General features: G+C 46.1%; 2 protein-coding genes across 5 annotated transcripts in view; one reads left to right on the forward strand and one right to left on the reverse strand.

Annotated features, from left to right (window-relative positions):
* MROH2A (maestro heat like repeat family member 2A) overlaps positions 1 to 1,865 on the forward strand; it is a 65,078-nt gene extending 63,213 nt beyond the window's left edge. For both annotated transcript variants that reach the window (XM_007966716.3, XM_073020146.1), the window contains exons 40-42: positions 629 to 731; positions 1,032 to 1,097; positions 1,585 to 1,865. In XM_007966716.3, the coding sequence (XP_007964907.3) occupies positions 629 to 731; positions 1,032 to 1,097; positions 1,585 to 1,706 (291 nt within the window). In that variant the 3' untranslated portion in view covers positions 1,707 to 1,865. The remainder of the gene's footprint in view (positions 1 to 628; positions 732 to 1,031; positions 1,098 to 1,584) is intronic.
* Positions 1 to 14,484, reverse strand: part of HJURP (Holliday junction recognition protein) — a 32,103-nt gene that overhangs the window by 3,181 nt on the left and 14,438 nt on the right. The window contains exons 9-10 of one of the 3 annotated variants that reach the window (XM_007966711.3): positions 12,187 to 12,263; positions 41 to 3,135 (exon numbers count right to left, since the gene is read on the reverse strand). In XM_007966711.3, the coding sequence (XP_007964902.3) occupies positions 12,201 to 12,263 (63 nt within the window). In that variant the 3' untranslated portion in view covers positions 41 to 3,135; positions 12,187 to 12,200. Of the gene's footprint in view, positions 1 to 40; positions 3,136 to 11,980; positions 12,264 to 14,484 lie in introns of those variants that run through there. The other 2 variants (XM_073020147.1, XM_007966710.3) reach the window with 2 other exon arrangements.

Consider the following 14,484-nt stretch of genomic DNA (forward strand, 5'->3'; position numbering starts at 1 on the left):
CCAGCCCATCCCAGGTGGCCACACGCTGCTCAGCCCATCCCATCCCAGGTGGCCACACGCTGCTTGGAGCTGGGGGTCCGAGATTGCCACAGCTCTTTCTTGGGGCCCTATGTTTAGCTTCTACACGTGCAATGTTGAGACTGGCACTGTGCAGCAGAAATAGAAGGCAAGCCATGTGCCCATTTCAGCTGTCTGACGTTTCTTTTAGTAGGCACATCCAGAAAAGTAGAGGTGAAACTAATTTTAATATATTTTATTTCAACCAACCAACTAAAACATGATCATTTCAACATGTAATCAATATAAAAACTATTATTGTGATATTTTAAAATTTTTGGGGGTACCATCTTAAAACCCAGGGGGCACTTTAACTTAATTCAGCCCAGTGACACTTGAAGTGTTCCAGGGTTACACGAGGCTTGTGGCTGCCATGTTGGACAGCACAGGTTCTCTGGGCAGATGGGATATGAAAAATGCAACAGGGGGCTGATGGTCCTTCATTTGCCAGCTACTCATCTGCTGTGTGACGCTGGGATGGGAGCTTGCCCATGGGAACACTCTTGGTGAGTGACAGCCCATTGTCAGGGTCTCATCCCCCAAAGCTGTGTGTATCACTTACTTTTTGCAGACTCAGAAAAAGCCAGCTGTTCTCTATAGCTTCTTGCTAGAAACAATGGCCTATGTTAAAAATAACTTGTCAAGAATTAGAATCGCTGCTTGCAACTTGGCAGGTGAGCAGACAGACGTTTCCTGACTCAAGATGGCCGCTGAAGGCCCTCGGGTCCGCCCCGGGACTTGGGGGGAGGGTGGATCATGGGTGGGAGGCATGTGGCAGAGCTGGGACCAGAGCTCAGGTCTAAGCCCTGCACTGTGCTTTCTATCCCGTTTTGATTTTGGCTTCCTCCTTGCCAATGTGGACTCAACAACATCTTTCATCAGCGTTCTCATAACATAAACCAAGTAAACCACAGAACGACTTGCCTGCTGACCTAACACTCGCGTGATGAGCATTTCTTTGGCTATCGTTTTAGGAATTATTATGAAGCAGATGTCTACACACTATCTGAAGAAGCTGGACTTCCCAGCATTACGGAATTGTAAGTAGTGGAGAGTGTTAGATGTTGGGTCCACGACTCACCAACTCACTAGGGGAGCTTAGAGAAACCGCTTTAAGGGAAGAGCCAGAGGACCCTTTGCTGTGGGGTTTTGGGGGGTGGAGTGTTACCAGGGCAGAGAGATGCACCTGGGGAGGCCTTTCCAGGATGACAGCTATTGATGGGTGGAGTCCCTTTCATTCCCTGGGCTGTTTCTCCCATTCATAGCTTCTTACGAACTGTTTTTGCCCTGATGCTGCTACCAGCTTCTCTGGGTGATTTCTGCCCGTTAGGGTGGTCACTGAAGCCGAGAGCTGCGATGTGTGTGGAAACAGCTCCACCTGCAGTCTTCTGCTTTCCCACACAGGAGCTTCCCCATCTGCCCCTGCCCACCTTCTGCAGCCTTTGCCTGCCATCACTGCCAAGGGCATGCGGCACGTGGTCCTGACTGGGCGGGGCCTGAGCCTTCCCTCTTTGTGTTCCCTCTCAGCCCTCCAGGAACTACAGCTGGACCCGGATCCCGGGGTCAGGCGGGCAGCCCTGGAGACACTTGAAGTCTTGGATAGCTGTAGCCAGCACGGGCTTCTGGCTTCACCCCAAGGAATGTCCTAGGTGGTCCAAACGTAAGATGGAAACTGTCTTCTTAGTGCCAAATGCCAGCCCTTTTAAATTTAGTTTGTAAGAAGTTTAGTCTGTAGGAAAAACACTATTGTAAAATAACTAGTATCCTTTTCTTTCCTTCTGTTGAAATAAACCTCCATTCTCAATGGAGTACAGATGTGTGACTGTAAGGTGGTGACAGCCCAGAACCAAGACAATGAGGCAAAGGGAACTTCAGCCTTAATGAGCGACTTCATTTCTGATTTCCCCCCAAGTATGCGTGTCTGACAGCCCCTTGGCCCAAAGGGTCGGAAACTAGCTTTGTCTTCATGTCTTCATTCGTAGTTCATCCACACACATGCTGACAGTGTGCCTAAGGCCAGACACTCTGCCAAGTGGTGAGGGGAGGCCTAGAGTGTCCCGTCTGTCTCCAGGGACTCTTTTTTTTTTTTTTTTTTTTTGAGATGGAGTCTTACCTGTCGCCCAAGCTGGAGTGCAGTGGTGTGATCTCGGCTCACTGCAGCCTCCGCCTCCTGGGTTCAAGTGATTCTCCTGCCTCAGCCTCCCGAGTAGCTGGGTGGTGTGTACCAACACGCCAGGCTAATTTTTGTATTTTCAGTACAGATGAGGTTTCACCACGTTGGCCAGGCTGGTCTCAAACTCCTGACCTCGTGATCCGCCCATCTTGGCCTCCCAAAGTGCTGGGATTACAGGCTTGAGCCACCATGCCTGACCGGGGCCCTTCTTAAAGGGAAAGGCACCTGACCATAAGACACGTCAGAAGGAGGACTGCAGCCAGGGTGGAAGTGCTACAGTGGCACAGGAGGGTGGGTGTGCAAGTCTGGAGACAATCCAGTCCAGAAAGGCCGTATGGAGGAAGTGACATTTATTCCAGGCCCACCCTCATCTTTCCCTTTGAGGTCTAAAGTTTGGATTGTTGGAACTGGAGCCCAATGAGGCCTGGAACAGAATTTGGCTGCTGGTCAAAAAGGAGAAATTAGCCCCATGTCTAAGAACATGTAGGGGAAGAGAGGGGCAGTGTGGGGAAGGCTTTTGCTATGCTCAGGCCATCAGAATAGTCTAGGTGTCCCCAGAGCAGGTAAACTAGGACTTCCAAACTGTTCCCAGTACAACTGCCGAAGGAATTCACCATCTGGGGTCCCATCGACAGGAGAGAGCTGCTATGCTGTCCAAAAACCAACCCGTGCTAAAGCCTTCTCTGGAATAGTGGTCTTCAAACTGTTTTGTGTCTCCCACGGAGCAAATGGTGAACTGATTTCCTGCCAAGTGATGAAGAGTATTGCTGCTAAACAAGCTTGAACACCACTGATGGAGTGGCAAGGGTGCAGCATTCAATACAGTACAAGGAGGCAGCTGTACGTCTGTACAATTGGCTCTCCCTCCATGCCTGTGCAGAAACATTTCCAGATGGTTTATAGACCTAAATGGAGACAGCAAAATTTAAGACAGTACAGTATTTTTTATCCTCAGAGTATGGTAGTTTTTCTTTTAAAGGTAACAGCAGAAGCCAGAAAAAGGAGGAAGTTATCCGCCTTAGTATGTTCAGCGTTGCTAAAACAGAACACCCAAGGCTAATTTATACAGAAAAGGTTTGTTTAGCTCCCAGTTCTGGTGGCTGGAAAGTCCAAGAGCATAGCGTTGGCATCTGCTCAGCTTCTGGTGAGGGCCTTGTGCTATCTCGAGACACAGCGGAAAAGCAGAAAGGCGAGTGGGCAGGTGCAAAGGCAACCTGCTCTTGCAGAGAGTGAGAACTCACTCCTTCAAGAGGGCATTCATGGAGGGCGGAGCAAGATGGCCGAATAGGAACAGCTCCAGTCTCCAGCTCCCAGCGCGAGCGACACAGAAGACAGGTGATTTCTGCATTATCAACTGAGGTACTGGGTTCATCTCACTGGGGAGTGCCGGACAATCGGTGCTGGTCAGCTGTTGCAGCCCAATCAGCGAGAGCTGAAGCAGGGCGAGGCATTGCCTCACCTGGGAAGCACAAGGGGGAAGGGAATCCCTTTTCCTAGCCAGGGGAACTCAGACACACAACACCTGGAAAATCGGGTAACTCCCACCCCAATACTGCGCTTTAAGTAAACGGGCACACCAGGAGATTATATCCCACACCTGGCCGGGAGGGTCCCACACCCACGGAGCCTTCCTCATTGCTAGCACAGCAGTCTGTGATCTAACCGCAAGGCAGCAGCGAGGCTGGGGGAGGGGCGCCCACCACTGCTGAGGCTTAAGTAGGTAAACAAAGCCCTGGGAAGATCGAACTGGGTGTAGCTCACAGCAGCTCAAGGAGGCCTGCCAGTCTCTGTAGACTCCACCTCTGGGGACAGGGCACAGCTAAACAACAACAACAACAACAACAACAACAACAAAAAGCAGCAGAAACCTCTGCAGATGCAAGCGACTCTGTCTGACAGTTTTGAAGAGAGCGGTGGATCTCCCAACATGGAGGTTGAGATCTGAGAACGGACAGACTGTCTGTTCAAGTGGGTCCCTGACCCCTGAGTAGCCTAACTGGGAGACATCCTCCACTAGGGGCAGACTGACACCCCACACCTCACACAGTGGAGTACACCCCTGAGAGGAAGCTTCCAAAGCAAGAATCAGACAGGTACACTCGCTGTTCAGCAGTATTCTAACTTCTGCAGCCTCTGCTGCTGACACCCAGGCAAACAGGGTCTGGAGTGGACCTCAAGCAATCTCCAACAGACCTACAGCTGAGGGTCCTGACTATTTGTTAGAAGGAAAACTAACAAACAGGAAGGACACCCACACCAAAACCCCATCAGTACGTCACCATCATCAAAGACCAGAGGCAGATAAAACCACAAAGATGGGGAAAAAGCAGAGCAGAAAAGCTGGAAATTCAAAAAATAAGAGCGCATCTCCCCCTCCAAAGGAACGCAGCTCATCACCAGCAACAGATCAAAGCTGGACGGAGAATGACTTTGACGAGATGAGAGAAGAAGTCTTCAGTCCATCAAACTTCTCAGAGCTAAAGGAGGAATTACGTACCCAGCGCAAAGAAACTAAAAATGTTGAAAAAAGAGTGGAAGAACTGATAACCAGAATAATTAATGCAGAGAAGGCCATAAACGAATGGACAGAGATGAAAACTATGACACGAGAAATACGTGACAAATGCACAAGCTTCAGTAACTGACTCGATCAACTGGAAGAAAGTATCAGCGATTGAGGATCAAATGAATGAAATGAAGTGAGAAGAGAAATCTAAAGAAAAAAGAAGAAAAAGAAATGAACAAAGCCTGCAAGAAGTATGGGATTATGTAAAAAGACCAAATCTACGTCTGATTGGGGTGCCTGAAAGTGAGGGGGAAAATGGAACCAAGTTGGAAAACACTCTTCAGGATATCATCCAGGAGAACTTCCCCAACCTAGTAGGGCAGGCCAACATTCAAATTCAGGAAATACAGAGAACGCCACAAAGATACTCCTCAAGAAGAGCAACTCCAAGACACATAATTGCCAGATTCACCAAAGTTGAAACGAAGGAAAAAATCTTAAGGGCAGCCAGAGAGAAAGGTCGGGTTACCCACAAAGGGAAGCCCATCAGACTAACAGCAGATCTCTCGGCAGAAACTCTCCAAGCCAGAAGAGAGTGGGGGCCAATATTCAACATTCTTAAAGAAAAGAATTTTAAACCCAGAATTTCATATCCAGCCAAACTAAGTTTCGTAAGTGAAGGAGAAATAAAATCCTTTACAGATAAGCAAATGCTTAGAGATTTTGTCACCACTAGGCCTGCCTTACAAGAGACCCTGAAGGAAGCACTAAACATGGAAAGGAACAACCGGTACCAGCCAATGCAAAAACATGCCAAAATGTAAAGACCATCGAGGCTAGGAAGAAACTGCATCAACTAACGAGCAAAATAACCAGTTAATATCATAATGGCAGGATCAAGTTCACACATAACAATCTTAACCTTAAATGTAAATGGACTAAATGCTCCAATTAAAAGACACAGACTGGCAAACTGGATAAAGAGTCAAGACCCATCAGTCTGCTGTATTCAGGAGACCCATCTCACATGCAGAGACATACATAGGCTCAAAATAAAGGGATAGAGGAAGATCTACCAAGCAAATGGAGAACAAAAAAAAGCAGGGTTTGCAATACTAGTCTCTGATAAAACAGACTTTAAACCATCAAAGATCAAAAGAGACAAAGAAGGCCATTACATAATGGTAAAGGGATCAATTCAACAGGAAGAGCTAACTATCCTAAATATATGTGCACCCAATATAGGAGCACCCAGATTCATAAAGCAAGTCCTTAGAGACTTAGACTCCCATACAATAATAATGGGAGACTTTAACACCCCACTGTCAACATTAGACAGATCAACGAGACAGAAAGTTAACAAGGATATCCAGGAATTGAACTCATCTCTGCAGCAAGCAGACCTAATAGACATCTACAGAACTCTCCACCCCAAATCAACAGAATATACATTCTTCTCAGCACCACATCACACTTATTCCAAAATTGACCACATAATTGGAAGTAAAGCACTCCTCAGCAAATGTACAAGAACAGAAATTATAACAAACTGTCTCTCAGACCACAGTGCAATCAAACTAGAACTCAGGACTAAGAAACTCAATCAAAACCGCTCAACTACATGGAAACTGAATATCCTGCTCCTGAATGACCACTGGGTACACAACGAAATGAAGACAGAAATAAAGATGTTCTTTGAAACCAATGAGAACAAAGATACAACATACCAGAATCTCTGGGACACATTTAAAGCAATGTGTAGAGGGAAATTTATAGCACTAAATGCTCACAAGAGAAAGCTGGAAAGATCTAAAATTGACACTCTAACATCACAATTAAAAGAACTAGAGAAGCAAGAGCAAACACATTCAAAAGCTAGCAGAAGGCAAGAAACAGATCAGAGCAGAACTGAAGGAGATAGAGACACAAAAAACCCTCCAAAAAAATCAATGAATCCAGGAGTTGGTTTTTTGAAAAGATCAACAAAATTTATAGACCGCTAGCAAGACTAATGAAGAAAAGAGAGAAGAATCAAATAGATGCAATAAAAAATGATAAAGGGGATATCACCACCGACCCCACAGAAATACAAACTACCATCAGAGAATACTATAAACACCTCTATGCAAATAAACTAGAAAATCTAGAAGAAATGGATAATTTCCTGGACACTTACACTCTCCCAAGACTAAACCAGGAAGAAGTTGAATCCCTGAATAGACCAATAGCAGGCTCTGAAATTGAGGCAATAATTAATAGCCTACCAACGAACAAAAGTCCAGGACCAGATGGATTCACAGCTGAATTCTACCAGAGGTACAAGGAGGAGTTGGTACCATTCCTTTTGAAACTATTCCAATCAATAGAAAAAGAGGGAATCCTCCCTAACTCATTTTATGAGGCCAACATCATCCTGATACCAAAGCCTGGCAGAGACACAACAAAAAAAGAGAATTTTAGACCAATATCCCTGATGAACATCGATGCAAAAATCCTCAATAAAATACTGGCAAACCGGATCCAGCAGCACATCAAAAAGCTTATCCACCATGATCAAGTGGGCTTCATCCCTGGGATGCAAGGCTGGTTCAACATACGCAAATCAATAAACATAATCCAGCATATCAACAGAACCAAAGACAAAAACCACATGATTATTTCAATAGATGCAGAAAAGGCCTTTGACAAAATTCAACAGCCCTTCATGCTAAAAACTCTCAATAAATTCGGTATTGATGGAAGGTATCTCAAGATAATAAGAGCTATTTATGACAAACCCACAGCCAATATCATACTGAATGGGCAAAAACTGGAAAAATTCCCTTTGAAAACTGGCACAAGACAGGGATGCCCTCTCTCACCACTCTTATTCAACATAGTGTTGGAAGTTCTGGCTAGGGCAATCAGGCAAGAGAAAGAAATCAAGGGTATTCAGTTAGGAAAATAAGTCAAATTGTCCCTGTTTGCAGATGACATGATTGTATATTTAGAAAACCCCATTGTCTCAGCCCAAAATCTCCTTAAGCTGATAAGAAACTTCAGCAAAGTCTCAGGATACAAAATCAATGTGCAAAAATCACAAGCATTCTTATACACCAGTAACAGACAAACAGAGAGCCTATTCATGAATGAACTTCCATTCACAATTGCTTCAAAGAGAATAAAATACCTAGGAATCCAACTTCCAAGGGATGTAAAGGACCTCTTCAAGGAGAACTACAAACCACTGCTCAGTGAAATCAAAGAGGACACAAACAAATGGAAGAACATACCATGCTCATGGATAGGAAGAATCAATATCATGAAAATGGCCATACTGCCCAAGGTAATTTATAGATTCAATGCCATCCCCATCAAGCTACCAATGAGTTTCTTCACAGAATTGGAAAAAACTGCTTTAAAATTCATAAGGAACCAAAAAAGACCCCGCATTGCCAAGACAATCCTAAGTCAAAAGAACAAAGCTAGAGGCATCACGCTACCTGACTTCAAACTATACTACAAGACTACGGTAACCAAAACAGCATGGTACTGGTACCAAAACAGAGATATAGACCAATGGAACAGAACAGAGTCCTCAGAAATAATACCACACATCTACAGCCATCCGATCTTTGATAAACCTGAGAAAAACAAGAAATGGGGAAAGGATTCCCTGTTTAATAAATGGTGCTGGGATTAATTGGCTAGCCATAAGTAGAAAGCTGAAACTGGATCCTTTCCTTACTCCTTACAGGAAAATTAATTCAAGATGGATTAGAGACTTAAATGTTAGACCTAATACCATAAAAACCCTAGAAGAAAACCTAGGTAATACCATTCAGGACATAGGCATGGGCAAAGACTTCATGTCTAAAACACCAAAAGCAACAGCAACAAAAGCCAAAATTGACAAATGGGATCTAATTAAACTAAAGAGCTTCTGCACAGCAAAAGAAACTACCACCAGAGTGAACAGGCAACCTACAGAATGGGAGAAAATTTTTGCAATCTACTCATCAGACAAAGGGCTAATATCTAGAACCTTCAAAGAACTCAAACAAATTTACAAGAAAAAAACAACCCCATCAAAAAGTGGGCAAAGGATATGAACAGACATTTCTCAAAAGAGGACATTCATACAGCCAACAGACACATGAAAAAATGCTCATCATCACTGGCCATCAGAGAAATGCAAATCAAAACCACAATGAGATACCATCTCACACCAGTTAGAATGGCAATCATTAAAAAGTCAGGAAACAACAGGTGCTGGAGAGGATGTGGAGAAATAGGAACACTTTACACTGTTGGTGGGATTGTAAACTAGTTCAACCATTATGGAAAACAGTGTGGCGATTCCTCAAGGATCTAGAACTAGATGTACCATATGACCCAGCCATCCCATTACTGGGTATATACCCAAAGCATCATAAATTATGCTGCTATAAAGACACATGCACACGTATGTTTATTGCAGCACTATTCACAATAACAAAGACTTGGAATCAACCCAAATGTCCATCAGTGACAGATTGGATTAAGAAAATGTGGCACATATACACCATGGAATACTATGCAGCCATAAAAAAGGATGAGTTTGTGTCCTTTGTAGGAATATGGATGCAGCTGGAAACCATCATTCTCAGCAAACTATTGCAAGAACAGAAAACCAAACACCACATGTTCTCACTCATAGGTGGGAATTGAACAATGAGATCACTTGGACTCGGGAAGGGGAACATCACACACCGGGGCCTATCATGGGGAGGAGGGAGGGGGGAGGGACTGCATTGGGAGTTATACCTGATGTAAATGACGAGTTGATGGGTGCTGACGAGTTGATGGGCGCAGCACACCAACATGGCACAAGTATACATATGTAACAAACTTGCACGTTATGCACATGTACCCTAGAACTTAAAGTATAATAAAAAAAAAAAAAAAAAGAGGGCATTCATCTGCCACTAGGCCTCACCCCCTAACAGTTCCATCTGCAATTACATTTCAAGACAAATGGCATCCAAACCATAGCACTGTGTTAAAATGTAACTTCCATACAATAAAATACCACATTTAAATGACACATCATAGATAGAAGTTACTTGCAACTTATATAAAACTGGATTGTTTCATATCATTGGATTCCGAATACATCCAAATCAGGAAAATAGAGGCAACTATAAAACCAGTGTCCTGAGGACATTTAAAAAACCAGGACTCACAGGAAGACATGCTCAACAAGTCATCAAGAGAAAGCAAACTGTGAAGCAACACGTTTTACACCTGCCAGAGCTCAGACTGGCAGCAACTGGCAGCGATAATGTGGGGAAAAGGTACCTCTTATATTGCCGGACATTGGGCCAACTGGAGCAGCCCTTTGGGAAAACAATTTGGCAATAACTAGGGAAGTTCAAGGCACACCCATCCGTGACCCGTAATTTGCCTCTAGGTGTGTGTGTGCGCCACAGATAGTTGACACTTATGCATAAGGATCATGGGTGGGTTTTACTCCCATCTGCAGACATCCAGGACAATAAACCACCTACAGAACTCAAAATGAGATGCCCACATGTATTAGCTCCTGTCACATTCAGTCTCTTGATGAAACAAAACTGTAGCATACATACAGTATTAATTTACTCATCTAGTTTGAAACAGGGAGACTATACCATATATAGTCTATGGGTCCCTTATTGGCAGATCCTGTAAGTTGGCCAAGACCCATGCCCAGGTCCTTCTACCTCGCCTTCCTCCACTGGATGACAGAACACCAGCCTCTCTGGCAGCCAGGCCTGGCCCTGCCAGCAAGGTGTCAGCAGTCTGCTGGGTGTTGGGGGAGGAGAGGCACAAGCACTTCTGGGTTGCAGTGATGGTTTTCCTGAAGAGGAAAGGATGGGTCATGTTGTCCTTAGGAAGCAGCAGGCCTGAGGGAAGGCTCTAGATCTGTAGGGGCCATTCTGGCCCTGGCCCAGCCTGAGCCAGCATTACACTGCCGGCCTGTTGAGGAAATGAGCCGTCTGTGAGGTCTGCAGCACCTGGCCCGGTTCTCAGCTCTCAACAGCGTGCACCCTCCTTACTGACTCACAGGCTGTGGACTGAACTGGGTCCCTCAGGTTCATATGATTAAGCCCTAGCCTCTGGCACGATGGTAGTATTGGAGATGGCGCATTCTGGAGGTGATTAGGTTTAGATGAGGTCCTGAGTGAGGGGCCCTTATGATGGGATTAGTGCCCTCCTAAGACACCAGAGACCTTGCTGTCTCCAGCATGTGGGGACACAGCAGGAAGACAGCTTTCTGCAAGCCACGAAGAGTCCTCACCGGAGCCCAACTATGCTGGCTCCCTTGTCTTAAACTTCTAGTCTCCAAAAACTGTGAGAAAATAAATTTCTACTGTTGAAGCCACCTGGTCTCCAGCATTTTGTTATGGCAGCCTGAGGACGCAGGCGTGCGCGTGCACACACACACGCACATGACATGGTCCCAGTGTAAGATGCAGGGGGGAAGGGATATGGGGTGGGGTAGGGAGGTGATATCGGACATCAGGAGAGTAATCGCCTGGGGAGACAGGCAGGAATGAAAAATGTGTACCTCAATCTCATTTTTAATCTTTCATAAAAAAGCAACCCCAAACTCATATGGCAATATATTAACTATTTAAGCCAGCATGAGTTTCACCAGTGTATTCTGAATATGTGAACTATTTCACTACAAAAATGTCACCATGATATCCTGTCATCAACAGCTTCAATAAGAATCGTGAGGAGTCACAGGCGCTGTGGCTGCAGGAGTGTCTGGGACCACCAGGACTGTTAATTTTCCCTCAAGGGTCATTGCATGCAGGGTTCAAACTTACGTCTCACAAGCAAACAATACTCTCAAATGACGTGGGAAACAGGAGATTCTCTGGACATATCTAAATTTATAAAAGAACACATGGCTGGGCGCAGTGGCTCACACCTACAATCCCAGCACTTTGGGAGGCTGAGGCGGGCGGATCATGAGGCCAGGAGTTCAAGATCAGCCTGGCCAATACGGTGAAACCATGTCTCTACTGAAACTACAAAAATTAGCCAGGCGTGGTGACGTGCGCCTGTAATTCCAGCTACTTGGGAGGCTGACACAGAAGAATCGCTTGAACCGAGGCGGCGGAGGTTGCAGTGAGCTGAGATCGCGCCACTGCACTGCAGCCTGGGCGACAGAGACACTGTCTCAAAAACAAACAAAACCCCCCCAAAACGCACACATTAGAAAAACAGGCCTATCAAAGAGAACCCTAAGAATTCTAACTGAGCAACTTTATTCACATAATTTCTACACCAAGAACTCGAGGGTCATCTCTGATGGAGCCAATTTCACTAATATTTGCTTTAAGGGCAGAGAAGTCAACCAAGTCCTCACAGTCTCAAGAATTAAAAACAAAAATACAAACAGAGAGCAAGTGGGAAGAGAAATAACACTCAAAATTACCTAGCTGCACACTTTTAGTTTTGATTTTTCTGGCACAAAATCACTTCTCTTCCATCCTGTAAGACGTGTTCTTTCCTCTAGGGAAAAAAAAAAAAGACAAAGAAAATGATGTTAGCAAAATTCTAGTAGAATTCCCAACGCCAGCCACTAAAAGGTTAACTGTTTTCCACTTATTCCATGCATGTATAAAAATACTTACAGAAAATGGCATTATGTTAAATAAGTAAGTTATGTTAAAGAAACAACAAAAATATAATGGCGACCACCCACCCCGCCCCCCACACTCCCCCAGGGAGCACAGGCTGGTGGGGAAGTCCACATCCCACACCCTGGCCCAGCTAGCGCCACTGCACGAGTGAATTCAGGAGTTCTAAGATTTAAGCTACTTTTCCGTATCTATTAAAAGGAGAGACAGCCTGCCTATTGGACAGAATCGATCTAATCAAGGGGTTCTGGTGGGGATTAAAGAAGACAAGGCGTAAAAATGGTTCAGCACGACCTGGCACACAGAGAGCACTCATGTTAGGCATGAAAACTCCATATGTAGTTGTAGCTCATGAAGATTTGGTCTCTTTCCTCAAGAAATTTATCATTTAAGCAGAAAAGCAGAAAAACACAGGAAATCAGTTAAACATATTTATATTGTGGTTTAAAACGAAACCTGGGGTGCTCATTTGACTTGCTGTCAAATTCCAGGGCAGCTGGGAGCGCCCTGCTGGGCCACCAAGGGCCGAGTCCTCAGGATGGTCTACTCCCCAGCCCCACACCATTCTCTGCAAGGCCGAGGTTCCTCCTGTGTGGCTGGGCCGGAAGAAAGCCCTTTAGGCTGAGCAGGTGAAAAAACAAGACAGGAGCCTCTGCACAGAGCACTGGGGCAGGACATCACACATGGAAAGGGGTCTGCAGGCGACTGGCACGGTGCCAGCAGATCACAGAACAAGGTGGGAAAAGGCACGAGACAGAATCCCAGGGCAGGATGATGGTAAAAGGAAGAGCTGGGGCACTACCTGAGAAAAAACAGTTAGGTTTAGACAAGCAGGGCGAGCAGAGCAGAGGAGCTCTGATGTGCGGGAGGCAGGAGAAACCTCAGATCACTCTCTGGGCCAGAGAGTTGTTTTTGGTGAAATGCTCCCCTTTCAACTGAGAAAGAGACTCTTGAGAGGTCATCTGTTAAACAGAACGCATAAGCTTCGCTCTCAAAGCAGCCTCCATGAAGTGTCTGCCATGAAGATGCGGCTGAGATTCTCGAAGGCTTCACTAACTGTGGCTGAAAGCCACCCAGCCGGTGGTTTGTTCTGAAAAAGCCATGTGGGCACAGGAATGGGGCATCAGGCACACAGTTGGAGACCAAGACCCGAGGGAAAGACTCTGCTGTTAGCCAGGCACTGCCAGGCGAGGAGCTCCGAGGGCCCTGCCCACACAGTGCCCCCTGACCCTAGCCGGGCCCTGCAGAGAAAAACCCTTCCCATCACCTGAACACATATGTATGTCCATCCTCAATTGGGAAGACAGATGACAACAGAGGGCTTGTTTCATCTGCTCCTGGTTAGTTCACACTGTATGACTTTATACATGAAAATAACTTTGAAAACCAAAACACCCAACAAAATCTGGGAGCTTCTAGAACTGAGCCAAGGAGCCTGAGCTGCTAACCTACGAGACTGGCCCGCATCCAGACAGCTCCTCACTGCAGCACCCACCATGTGCTGGGAGGGTGGGGGTCACCTGCACGGAGCAGACAGCTGAGCAGTGGGTGGAGTCTGGGGAGGACGTCTGGGGATACAATAGCAAAGAACCGGGGAGTAGCGGGAGAATGCCAGTGAAAGTTCCCTGGAAGGGAAGGGCTGTCCCACGGCAGACCCTGGAGCGGGTGGCCCTGCAGCAGTCCAAGTCACAGGAGGCCGCTGGTGGTCCGAGAGTGTGGTCTCTGCCACGCACAGGCCGGACTGAGGCTTTGAAGGCAGACGCCACAAGGCATGCCAGACCTTGGTTCTGAGCTGGACGGATGGCAGGAGCCAACGGCTGAGAAGGGCTCATAGGCCAGGCGGGCCCAGGTGGGAGAAACAGAAAATGGGACGTTTATGGCAGGCAGCGTCCACCCAAATGACCTCAGAGAAGAGGCACATCGCCAGGGTAGGGCACAAGGGAAGAGGATACTGGAGACACAGCCTCACCTGCTGGAACCACAAACACACAAAACCCAAAGGAACTAGCCAAATCAAACCCACAGTCAAGTCCTGTCCACCTGTGGGTGAGCTGTGGCATTGAGCTTAAAAAGTCGCATCCTCTAGATCCTGG

This window comes from Chlorocebus sabaeus, chromosome 10, assembly GCF_047675955.1.
Source record: "Chlorocebus sabaeus isolate Y175 chromosome 10, mChlSab1.0.hap1, whole genome shotgun sequence".
Lineage (NCBI taxonomy): Eukaryota > Metazoa > Chordata > Mammalia > Primates > Cercopithecidae > Chlorocebus > Chlorocebus sabaeus.